The sequence below is a fragment of the Bemisia tabaci genome, chromosome 1, assembly GCF_918797505.1.
Source record: "Bemisia tabaci chromosome 1, PGI_BMITA_v3".
NCBI classification, from domain to species: domain Eukaryota; kingdom Metazoa; phylum Arthropoda; class Insecta; order Hemiptera; family Aleyrodidae; genus Bemisia; species Bemisia tabaci.
In genome coordinates, this window is record NC_092793.1 from 82,808,192 (window position 1) to 82,820,289 (window position 12,098).

Below are 12,098 nucleotides of genomic sequence, written 5' to 3' on the forward strand. Positions count from 1 at the left end.
TTGCGATTTTTACCTTTTTTACTTTCTCGTTCTCTTTATTTATCCAACTGAGGAGGGCTGAGTTTTCGGGCACGCGTAAATTCCTAGACGAAAGTTGTAAATTCCTACAAGAGAGAAAAAAACAAAAAAGTAGAATGTAAACTACTAGACAAGTCACATGAAATCGCTGAACCCAAAAAGGCCTTTGTGTAAATTCCTCCACCAAATAAACAAAACTAACGATTGTAAACTCCTAGACCATGTTCATTGTGTTGTCTGGGCAGTGTTGCCGTCCTTCTGCTGCTATGTCCTCAAGTTTTCCTTGTTGCAATAGGAAAGCGCTTTCACCAACTCGTAGCGGGTTATTTAATGTTTATCATACTGCTGGAATTTGTCTTTTATTTTTCTCTCTTTCAGGAGTAGTACCTTTTTTTTGAACCGCTCCTCTCCTACTGATACGCTACTTATTTTTATATAAGAATCAACTTGAAAATTCTTCCATTTGTCAATGGATGTGAAAAGATTCGGGTGGTGATGAGTAATAAAGGATTTATTGAATTGCGCATGGAAAGATTTGCATGCGTTCGACGTCACTCCAAAAAAAATTGAAAAATCCGCTTGTCGCGCCCGCATTTCAGGAGGGAACCTTGACGTTTCTGAAATAAAAAAATTATCTAATAAGTAATCCATATATTTGCCAATGTCAGAATTGTGTGGCATATTGGCATTAAAATCGTCAGTGAAGCAATTTTCTATATCTACTTTTATCCGGCTCGTGATTGTGGTCTAGTTTATATTTCGAGAAGTTCACGTTTTCATTTTCACCATTTGTGTACACTTTACTGGAGTCGATAGGATTTTCTTGTAAAATTCTGTACAAAATGCAACACCGCGTCTAGGAATTTACGCACTAGCATTTTCGTTGTGTAGGAGTTTACAATCCCATTATTAGCGAGCTTTTGAATCCCTTTACTTTACTCATCTCGTCTAGGAGTTTACAAACGCATTTTTCAGGTCTTCGGTTTTCCCATGCATTTCTACAGCTCGTCTAGGAGTTTACGTTCCCCCGAGTTTTCAGCCGAAAAGTTTTGGTTTTATTCGCGAAATTTTAGCCTTGGTACCCGCTTTTTAAATTGTTTTTTTTTATTGGATATCATCTCACCTGCCCATATTTCTCGGGTCTGTTGACCGAGCTCGAGCACAACTCGATTATCGAGATGCTAACGGAATGGTTTTAGGCACCGGGAGGATGCGCTGTGTCATCGCGCTCGTCTGATTCTTTTTTGCCCGATCACGGGCAACCCACCGTCGATGAATAATCGAATATGTACGGCTGCAGCCTGATCGTTGAAATTTTGTGTTTGTCGGGTTGACATAGATGACATAGTTCACTAGAGGGCTACGCCCCCTGGCCGCTGCACTGCCCAGCCCCCTGAAGGCGCTCCGCGCCATCAAGGGGCCACTTCGCGGCCCTTTTGTGTCGCCGCAGCGTTAATAAAATTGTAATTTTCATGATAAAATTTGTTTAACAAATCTCGAAAAACTTTCTTGACGGAAGTAGTAAGATCCTAATAGACTATCAATGCTGTCGATTTTTTCTTTATTTTCATTTTTTTTATTTATCCATTGATATTTTTTATTTAAATTTTTTTTCGTTTCCGATTTTTATCTTCGCGTCTTTCTCTTTTAGCTTCTTATCAATGTTGGTTTTATTTTCCCCCTAAAAAAATACGGATAAACAAACAAAATACGAGCTTATCACGGCTAGTCTTTCTTCTTTACTAAAAGCTCCGAGACCTCCTAATTTTGCGTAACTGGTAACGCTTAGTTTCAACCATCTCCCTGGCCGATTTTCATGATTTTTGCGGCTATATCGACGGGCAATTGTCTCTAGATGAGCCCGTTTCTATTTAGATTTTCAAAATATGATCCAGGTTTTTTATTTTACGTGGTAAAGTTGCGAATTTTTTCATTTAAACGATGTTAATTTATGTTTTTTGTCATAGTTCGTTTGAGCGTTCTACCGGGCCGATTTCCTTAATTTTTGCGGTTATCGACAGGTGATAGGCCCTATCCGCTCTAATCCGATTTTGGAAATAGGACCCAGATTTTTTTACAATCAAGTTATAAAAGGGAGCGAATTTACAGAATGCTCCGCAACCTGCTGCCGCCATGCGCAGAAGGTTGCGCAGTGGCCGAGGAGGTTCCGCAGTGGCTGATTGTGAGTAGCCTGCGCATCAGCTCTACTTATCAACATAAGATTCGCCCCTGATACCTCATGATGAGCGGTGGCCGAGTCGTCTAAGACGTCGGAAGCGCCCACATGTTTCAAGATGTGGGTTGGAATCCAGACTGCTAATTATGACCTGATTATCATTATTCGTTGTTCTACTGCAATGTTTCATTAATCAGTCATTGCAAAACGCGTTATTTTGACTTCAAAAATTTGTTTTTCCTTTATTCATCCAAAACAAAAATCATTTCATTCTAAAAGTAAAGTATACCTCATATCGTAATTTTTCATATAGGGGTAAAATAAAGCCAACATTTATAGGAGGGTAGCCCATTGATGGCGCGGAGCGCCTTCAGGGAGTTTGGCCGCCTAGCGGCCAGGAGGCGTAGCCCCCTAGCCCTAGTACTTACTAATTTCGCTCTTCTTGCACTGAAAAGATAAAGGAGGGGTATCGATAAGGGCCGATTTTGGCCCCACTTCAAAAAATCATCTGAACCCATATTTTAAGTACCCTAGGGTAGGTGCATTCTGGCGCAAAATATTTTTGCGATTGTGCATCGTTTTCCTGCCAAAACAGCCGACTCAATTTTTCGGCTGAAAAATGGTTTTAATTTTATGACGAGCCCAAAAAAGCTTTGTTTCATGAGTACGGGAGGTTCATATACGTAATTTTTTGCGTACTTTTCAATGAAACAGGCGAAAATTGTCTAAACCCACTTTTAAGGGGTCATTCTAGAAATTTTCAACGATTTTTGGGGTTTTTTGGCAATTTTTCACCTATAACTAGAAAACTGATGATTATACAACAAAAACAATTGCAGATTCAAAAAGAGCGTAAAAAATCCGTTAGAAATCACTGGTTAGACATTTTCTCAGCTTAAACTGTCAACACGAAAAACAGCTCTAAACTTGAGAAAACCGGAAAAACTGCATTTTCCACGATTATTAGTCTTCATTTACACCCAGCACAATTTTGCCACATCACCAAAATTTAACAGATTAAAGTTACATACCAGTACATGAAACACGCCAAAAATTACGGTGTGAAAAAATTGTGCTCATAGTTAAAAATGGACTTTGGTTGAATGGAACCATCCTTGAATAAAAGATGAAAATTCTCTAACTCTCCGAGAAGATTCGCCAATCATTCATGTACTGGTATGTAACTTTAATCTGTTAAATTTTGGTGATGTGGCAAAATTGTGCTGGGTGTAAATGAAGACTAATAATCGTGGAAAATGCAGTTTTTCCGGTTTTCTCAAGTTTAGAGCTGTTTTTCGTGTTGACAGTTTAAGCTGAGAAAATGTCTAACCAGTGATTTCTAACGGATTTTTTACGCTCTTTTTGAATCTGCAATTGTTTTTGTTGTATAATCATCAGTTTTCTAGTTATAGGTGAAAAATTGCCAAAAAACCCCAAAAATCGTTGAAAATTTCTAGAATGACCCCTTAAAAGTGGGTTTAGACAATTTTCGCCTGTTTCATTGAAAAGTACGCAAAAAATTACGTATATGAACCTCCCGTACTCATGAAACAAAGCTTTTTTGGGCTCGTCATAAAATTAAAACCATTTTTCAGCCGAAAAATTGAGTCGGCTGTTTTGGCAGGAAAACGATGCACAATCGCAAAAATATCTTGCGCCAGAATGCACCTACCCTAGGGTACTTAAAATACGGGTTCAGATGATTTTTTGAAGTGGGGCCAAAATCGGCCCTTATCGATTCCCCTCCTTTCTTCCGTTTCTTACCTTTCCTTTTAGATCGGTTTGTACTTGGAATCCACGTGAAATATCCTCTAGCTTTTTCTGCCTCATGAAAAGTAGAACGTAAATTAAATCATGAAAGTTTTTCGCCGGCTTTCAAGGAAAATTCTGCCGCGCGGCTTACTAGCAAATCCCTTGTCTTCGAAAAAATGTATCAAGTCCCTTTCTGTTCCGTTGGGAAGCTAACAGAACGGGTAGTGTTGGGTTGGATGGGCCGTGACACGCCGTGGCCAATCTTATTGAATCCCCCGTCGTGATGGATTGGATGGGGGGGGGGGGGGGGGGGCAGAATGCAGAAACAGCGTAAGCGGGCGCGAGCAACATATTGCATCCGTAAGCTCAGCTCTCATCTCGCATCCTCGTTCTTGTTTTCATTATCGTCTAATTGTTCGATTGCTTTCAAATTACGGCCGACTCCTGAGATGCCAGACCCATCCCACACCTGCCGCACGAATAACCTCAGACCAGACTCGATCCGGCCGGCCACGCGCCACGGATCTTGAGACCCGCTCACACGGTGCCACATGGGATGCCCTCTCAGCAGCCAAGAATGCGTCTTCTTAAGGTGAATCCAGGCTTAGAACTTCGCGATTTTGCCACCACGTCGCGCTGCTCAGAATAGCCGTATATATTTGCCAAAATAATAAAAACCGTAATAATTGTTCAAGATTGGGGATCCAGGGGATATAGCAACATACTTGAGGAACGCTCAGTAAAAAAATCTTCCTAAAATTCCCAAAAATAAAGTCATAACTACTGTGGGTAGTAATTCCCATTGCGGCAATGGGTGGGAGAGAGACGGAACATGAGGGATTCGGTTACGCGCTCGGCCGCCGCCGCTGAGCTGAAGGTTTCAGCCGTACTTCCTCTGCGCTTGTAATTCTAATTGCCAATATTATTGGCTCAAAAAAGCAAGCAAAAATTAATCCATATCTTGTAGATCTGCTTTTTGTATTTTAAACAATATTATTTTAGTAATCGCCGAAGGAATGTGAAATCCTCAGTGGTGACTGGAGGCGCTATCTCTAATCTTGAATTATCCCTAATCGAACCCTGGATTCACCTTAAGGCTTGTAATCTTTAAACTCGATTCTGAATGCCTTTTCTGTAATTGGTGATTTAAACGAGGAGACTGTGTCAAAGTTTAGCGAAAGTCAGTGTACTTAAAGAAATTGCTCAAAGGTCAGGGAATTTCTGGGAATTATACCTAAAGCTTCGGAGTCAGGGAAAAGCCAAAGAAGTCAGAGACTTTGAAGATGAAGAAAGTCTGGCAACTTGAACTTTGAATTCGATACAACTTCGCGTTTTATATGTGTTTGGTGCGAAACTGGATTATCGAATCTCGTGCTTTTTCTCGCGAATCGATCGACACCGATTCGATCGACAGTTAATTTAAAGAAAAAACCCCGGTATCACTTCAATCGACATGAATCGATCGAAAAACCCAAATGTGAACCGATCGACGTGATTCGATCGACTCACAGCTTTGTCGATCGATTCACGGGTTTGTCGATCGATTCATGGGTTTGTCGATCGAACCCAAAACTTAACTTCTTTGACAATCGGTAGGAAAGGCAGTGGACTGAGCGGAATTCGTCGGCGTCTCCGCTTCGATCTATTGGCGACAGGTGGAAACGTCCTCCATTGGCGTTTTCCGCCACGTCTCTTCGCCGCCAAGGTGCGGTACCCATGCAAAATCGACGACGGGCTGTGTTATCGGCGCGTCGTGCTTATGGAATCTCCGAATTTTTTCTTCTGTAACTTTTGATTCCACCAAGTCTCCACTCTGAAATTTTGTATACGCTTAGTCGAAGCTGTCATTCATGTCTCACGAAATTTTCAAAGAAATACAAAGGTCCGATTTTAAGTTATATCGTTTTGAAAATTAAAATTTGCGCCAAAAAATTTTTTTGAGTTAAGCCCAATTTTGTCGTACATATCTGGAAAGCTCTTTCTCAGGGCTTTACAACGGTACATGAACGGTTGATTTTGGATGAACCGTTCCGGAGTTACACATCACTGAAGTAGTGACATCCCTCCAAAGAGGCGAACTTTCAGTGTCTCATAAAAGCCCAACGGGTGGGTGTATCAACTTAAAATTGTGGACTTTTACTAAACTATAGATGGTCAATAAGTGTGCCAAATTTCATCAAATCTGAGGGGGTCTTCTTTGAAAGTGGCGCCAGCTGGCATGGAATGACCCGGGCAAATTCATCGGCGTCTTTCCGCAGCATCTAGACGCCGCGCCGCGCGCCGCGGAGAGACGCGCCTTAGGTTCCGTATCTTTTACTAATCTTTCGGTGTACTTTTGAGCAATTGCTTTGCAGTTAAAGGTGGGGGATGTCGTGCAGGAGGTAGGTTTTTGATCTCGCGTTTTGAGCCCTAAAATTTCAGGCATCATCTCGAGACTCAAACATAACTCCCTCAACTCGCCTCCAAGCCTTTTTTTCGTATGAGAACACTCTTTTTTTCTCCCCTCTATATTTCGCTCATTCGGATACTGTTCTTTTGTTTTTCATATCGTCCCTTTTGGCCCTGTCCAATCGTCACCCCTGCCCTGCCCGTAAGAGCAAGGACCCATCATGTCTATGTAGATTGCTATTATAGTCTCGAGGCTCCCATCGTGCTTCAAGGTGTCTCCATCAAGTAGCACCACCGTTCCTTATCTATGATTTTCTTTAATGACTATATTTGTAAAAAACACTTTTTAATCCTCTTATCTCTCGTTTTGTTTCAGGTAAGTTGACATTTTCCACGCAAGTTCCCACACTTTTAACAAAGCGAAGTCCAAATGGTCACGGTGAGTTTTTGAGTTTCATGATCATCAGCTGGGTGCTTTCAAATAAGCGTCTAATTTAGTGTCCTTAGTTGTCGTCATCGCTATAATATGACAACAACGATCAAATGACATATTTTTCTCAGTTCACGGTTGATTTATTTACGATCAGAGAAAAGAGGAGCTGGAAGTTGTAGTTGTACCTCTAAGCGTTCTCCAAAGGTAGGGGGAGGGGGGGGAGTCCAACTAATAGGTAAGAGCTCTGTCAAAACAAAATAATGCCTATCATGGCGTTTTGCGGGGACTTCTTACTTTCAATTTTTGGGGCAAAAAGCGCCACATACCAGAGTTGACACACTGTGCAGGTTTATAATGAGTGCTATGAAGACTTCAAGAACACGCATTAAGGTGATTCGATGGACGCCATATTTTGTGTCAGAACGGCATGCGATATATCGCATCAATTGGTTCCATTATTTCAGCTACTCTTCATTTTTCTCCAATTTTGAGATCGCAATTCTGTTGTCAGGAGACTAAAGCAGTCACTTACCAATTTTAACAAAGAAATTCAACGTAATAAAGGCGTGGTTTTTTCAGAGAGAAAATCAGGGGTTTTCTGGCCGAAGTGCTCAAGGAAGGTAAGGCGACACGGAGAATTTACCTCCGCCGCACAGAAAATAGTCCGGGTTCAATCGCGAATATCTCGGCTTCTACTCGCAAAAGTGAGCTAATTTTTTGGCTTTCCCTTAGTTATGAACTTGATATTAATCTATTAAAGTTTCATCGACTTTCATCGAGAGCCGCTGATCCCATGCTCTGTGCGGGGTTCTTTGACCGTTTAGCTTTCGTTTTTTTTTTTTTTTTTTTTTTTAACTTTTCCCGAAATTAGGGGACTTACAAACGTAATGTTGAACTGATTTTGACCTTACTGAGCTAATGCTGAGGCAAAGTTAGGGGAAAATAGCTAATTTCGTGGAAAACTTTATTGACCTTTGAACTGACGTGTTTGGGGGTCCGACCCTCCCCCCCTTAAAATTAGTTCGAAGTGATTTCTGCGATTTTTACTTAAAAGTTATCACAATTCAGTAAATTTTCCAGTTTTATTTGTTCCTCTACGATAATTTGAACCGGAGTTATGACTTTTTGAAAATAGGTCAAATTTGACCTTTGACCTATCATAACTCGGTCAAAATTAAGATATTGATTTTAGGGAGGGGCAATAATTTTGACCCCCTTGGGTCCTCAAGATGGTCCTCTTTGAGATAGAAATTTTTTTTTTTTTTTTTTTTTTTTAAATTTTTTTTTTTTTTCACTGATGGTGTTAGTCCGGGCATCGAAACGTCTGCGGTTGCATTTACGTGTAACTTTCAAAATTTAATAAACATGCTTGTTTAATTTTAAAAGTTCTCTTGACTGGATGGCTCCCATACATACATACTTAGATAACAGACATTTCTTTTCTTTGTGTGTGTGTGTGTATATATATAAAAATCCGTGCCGATTTAACTCATAGTTAGTTTCTTCAGTTAAATAAGCGTCGTTTTGCTATCGTTTAGAGTACATTAGAAAAACGATAGCAAAGCAAAATTTCCTTATCTAAAAAAAAAACCGACTTGAAGTTAAATTTGCACAGGTTTATGCCCCCCCCCCCCCAAAAAAAAAAACCAAATTTTGTCGATGAAAAACGACGCTTTCAGTCAAAATACTATCCCAAGAATTTTTTTTTTTTACAGTATAGGCTCTTTCCTTACCCACTTTTTAGCTTCTTTGAGCTAAAGACAGTCAAATTGCGTTTCCACCGTATAATTACTCGCAGTTAGTTTCCTCCATTGACCTGCTTCTTTCGTCCCATTTTTTCCCACGATTCTGAAACTCCACTTAAGTCCAAGACTTGTCCTCTCCTAAGATCCGGTTCCCGCTAAAAAGCCCTTTCACTTTGAAAACAATGCCACGGAACTTGAAATTGGTAACTGGTTTTCTCAATTAAACGACTTGCACCTCGTTACCAAAATTCACTTCTACGGCCGGACGGGCCATCGAAGCGGCCGTGTTAATTGGTAACGACAACCGGTGACTGACCACCCGATTCCGGAAGCGGAAAGGTGGGATTCGAGTTCCGGAAATGAAGAGGCGTTCTCCGTTTACGCCGGCGCGGTGGGTTCGAATATTTGGCTCTGCGGGCTGATCATTGAATTTGATAGACAAAGAGGACAAACTGAAAATGAAGTGATCATATTGGTGGGTTGCATTGGACGGAGGAGGTAAGTTATAGACAAACTAATGGCAACCTGCGAGAAATCCTACAGTTAGTCCATCAGTTTCTCCCTTAGTCCATGGAAACACCCTTTTCAACCAATAGGATCGCTCCATACTTCCTATGTTTTCTTTGTCCATGAATTTCAATAAGCAGCCCGCTGGTCAGTATCGTCAAGGAGTGCAGTTCGCACGTGAATTCTGTCGCGATAAGGAAAAACGTTGTATGAATGTTCCAGTGGCGTGTCATGCTTTAATCGATGATTTCTTTTTCTTTATTTTTTAGGTGGAAAATTGAATTGTTACAATTCAAAATGTCCCGGGTATTTAATTTATTTTTTGTATTTTGCGTTTTGCAAACTTTCCCCGCATTAAGTTGTTGAAACGGAGAAAAAAACTCGCAGGTTTGCTTCAACGTTCACATGAATGTCGTGGAGCACAGAGAATCGTCACTGTGTGCGGAAAGAATGTCCTGAAGACAGTCGGGTCGTCGGCTGTGCACAAATATAGGAGTGGACAATAGACCACTCATGAGGCAAAATTGTTGTCCAACGACTGATTTCGTACCTCACATCTTCTTATTTTCTCCATCTATCTACCTGTACGCGTAAGAAGCTCAATAGATTCCCCGGAAAAAATTACTTAATTCTGAAAAAGGGCAACTTGTGCGTACTTATCATAATTAAGACAGTATTGAGGAAGTAATAGGGACACTCCTATACCTCTTAACTATTCCAAAGAGCTGAATTAATGCGTTCCTCCCGTTCAGGCCGTCGATGCTCCGTCGAGCGCCGGAAGACTGCGTCAAATTACTCGAATTGAGCAGACTTAACACTACTTACTAATAACATGATTGTTTTGTCAGAGCTATCATTGAAATTTTCTCGAAAATTCTGAAAATCCCATCAACATCGGCACTATCGAGTTGAGGATACGGTAATTAGACATTCATGAAGTCGAATAGCTGAAAAAAAAGTAAAATATCAGTGCCTTATGGACCAATAATTTTTCATAGGCCTCTGGTGCCTTCCCACAATTAGAAGATGAGAACCCATCTTTTCGGTCGAGAAAGCATAAAATAATTCCTCTTCCGAAATGTTTACCTGTGCCGTAGTATCGTTTTTGAAGCGGGAAGCTTCTAAAACGCATATCCTTACGCAGACCGTGAAGTTAGGAGTGTAATTCAGACTTTCCCAATGTTTTACTCGTTATTTTTGAGCCTAGATCTATACGCAACAACTCTCCTTTCTGCTATAGCTGAATTTTGTTACAGACCCATTGAACCATTAGTCTAGCAATTATTGTTCCTGAAGACATTAGACGACCTCTCTTATTAGAAGTACGCAACATTCTCGACAATTTTTGATCCGCATTTGAATTGTTTGTAATAAAAGAAAACATTCGAAGACGGCCTCTTACGCCAGTCATTGTAGGCCCCAAAGGATTGATCGAATGGTAATTAGACAACCCGAGGAAACCTCTGGAGCGTTGAGCAGGAAAGGTAGGGGTTTTATCTTTGTCGGTTAAGGAGTGAGACGAATTCCAGCTTTGAACTGTGATTTGAAAAACGTTTTACGCCTAGACACGAAAGACATCAGTGCAACAGCCGACGCCACGGTCGTCCACCATGCAACAAAAATGCAACGTCGTTTATCATTCGTCGTGTCAACGCGACGTCTCTGATAGCGCTGTGGCCAAGTTTACCAGTAAGCACGATCAAGGCTCTCATCGGAACCCCAAACCAATTTTTCTGCTGAAGAGCTGTCGCTTCAAGTGGTCAGCCAAAATTTTCCCTGGACCGAATACATCGACCTGGTTTATCGAGTTTCCGCGATTTTTTACGACAAATCGGGGGATTTTTGGGATGTAGATTGCTTACTTTCAATTCACGAATGAATAAAGTTTTGGACATGGCTGAACTGCTTTTCATGGAAAGATGCTGAAAATAACAAAATTTAGACATATTTAATGCAATTGCATTTATATAGAGTCAATTTCTTTTCAATATTATACCGGAATTTACTACCGGTGATTTGGCCATTATATAGCCCCAAAATACCTTTGAATCGACATTATTATCCAGGAATTCGATAGAATTTTTCATTTGTTGCTTAAATTATTCAGTAGCCGCACTGTTCTTCAAGAATCTGATAAGGCTTGAGGCTGATCAAAAACTTGAACTCCTTCGAATGGTTTTCTACGTTCATAGTACACGGTATCGTCGAGGTGCGTGATGCAGTGTTAGATCGTAAATTTTCTTCATCTTATCAACACATTGTGTTGGAGTTAGGAAGTTAAATGCTTGTTTTTGCATCTTCAGAAGTGATGATTTCGTATATCGCTCTGTGGAAGTCAGCGTAATTGAAAGAAGAAAAAAAATCCTAGTGGAGGTTCTGATTGAAGATCAGAGAAAATTATGCATTCAGAAATTTTGGAGCTTAGAATTGGAAAATGAAGACAGCTTGGAAACCCTGGGTCTACCAACCCCGAAGGAGTCGATTGAAATAGGCACATTTGCACTTAGCTCAGTAAAACTACAGCAACTTTCGAAAATCAGTCTTAGATTCATGTAGAATTATCCCTAATGACATATTCAACCAGGACACGAGCTAGATTTTGAAATTGCCCTGTCTTGGGGAAAGCCCCTAATTTTCTCCGCTTTTAGAGTTACATCAGTAATTATTTTCAGACGTATCTAAAGCTCAAGTTGATCTCTACTGCGTGTATGATTTGACGGCGAACTTCGAACGCTTCCAGGGTGGAATTAAAATTTTTCAAATTCTGAATTGGTAGGTACGCTACTAATTCTGTGGCTACCTACACTAAAAAGAATATTCAAACATATTTATTAGACCCAGATGCGTGAGTCTGGACGAATTAGAGGCGGAAACAAGGTCGAGTCGATATTGGGGAAAGGTTTTCGAGTACCGGCAAATTTAGCGATTTCAGGGCCGATTAAAAATCAGCCAGTTCTAATTTGGCGCCTAAAATCTGTAGCTGTTTATCCATGAGTAGTCCAGGCGCCTGGTAGCTAAAGATGAGTCGCTGAATCCGAATCTGAAGTTTCTTACCGCGTATCTGGTGAGCATTTTCCGC

General features: G+C 40.7%; 1 protein-coding gene across 3 annotated transcripts in view; it reads left to right on the forward strand.

Moving 5' to 3' along the window:
• LOC109043984 (uncharacterized) overlaps positions 1-12,098 on the forward strand; it is a 247,270-nt gene that overhangs the window by 51,293 nt on the left and 183,879 nt on the right. For 2 of the 3 annotated variants that reach the window (XM_072306298.1, XM_072306300.1), the window contains exon 2: positions 6,711-6,773. The exons of the other annotated variant lie outside the window; for it this stretch is intronic. In XM_072306298.1, coding sequence (XP_072162399.1) covers positions 6,711-6,773 — 63 coding nt within the window. The remainder of the gene's footprint in view (positions 1-6,710; positions 6,774-12,098) is intronic. 3 annotated transcript variants of the gene reach the window in all.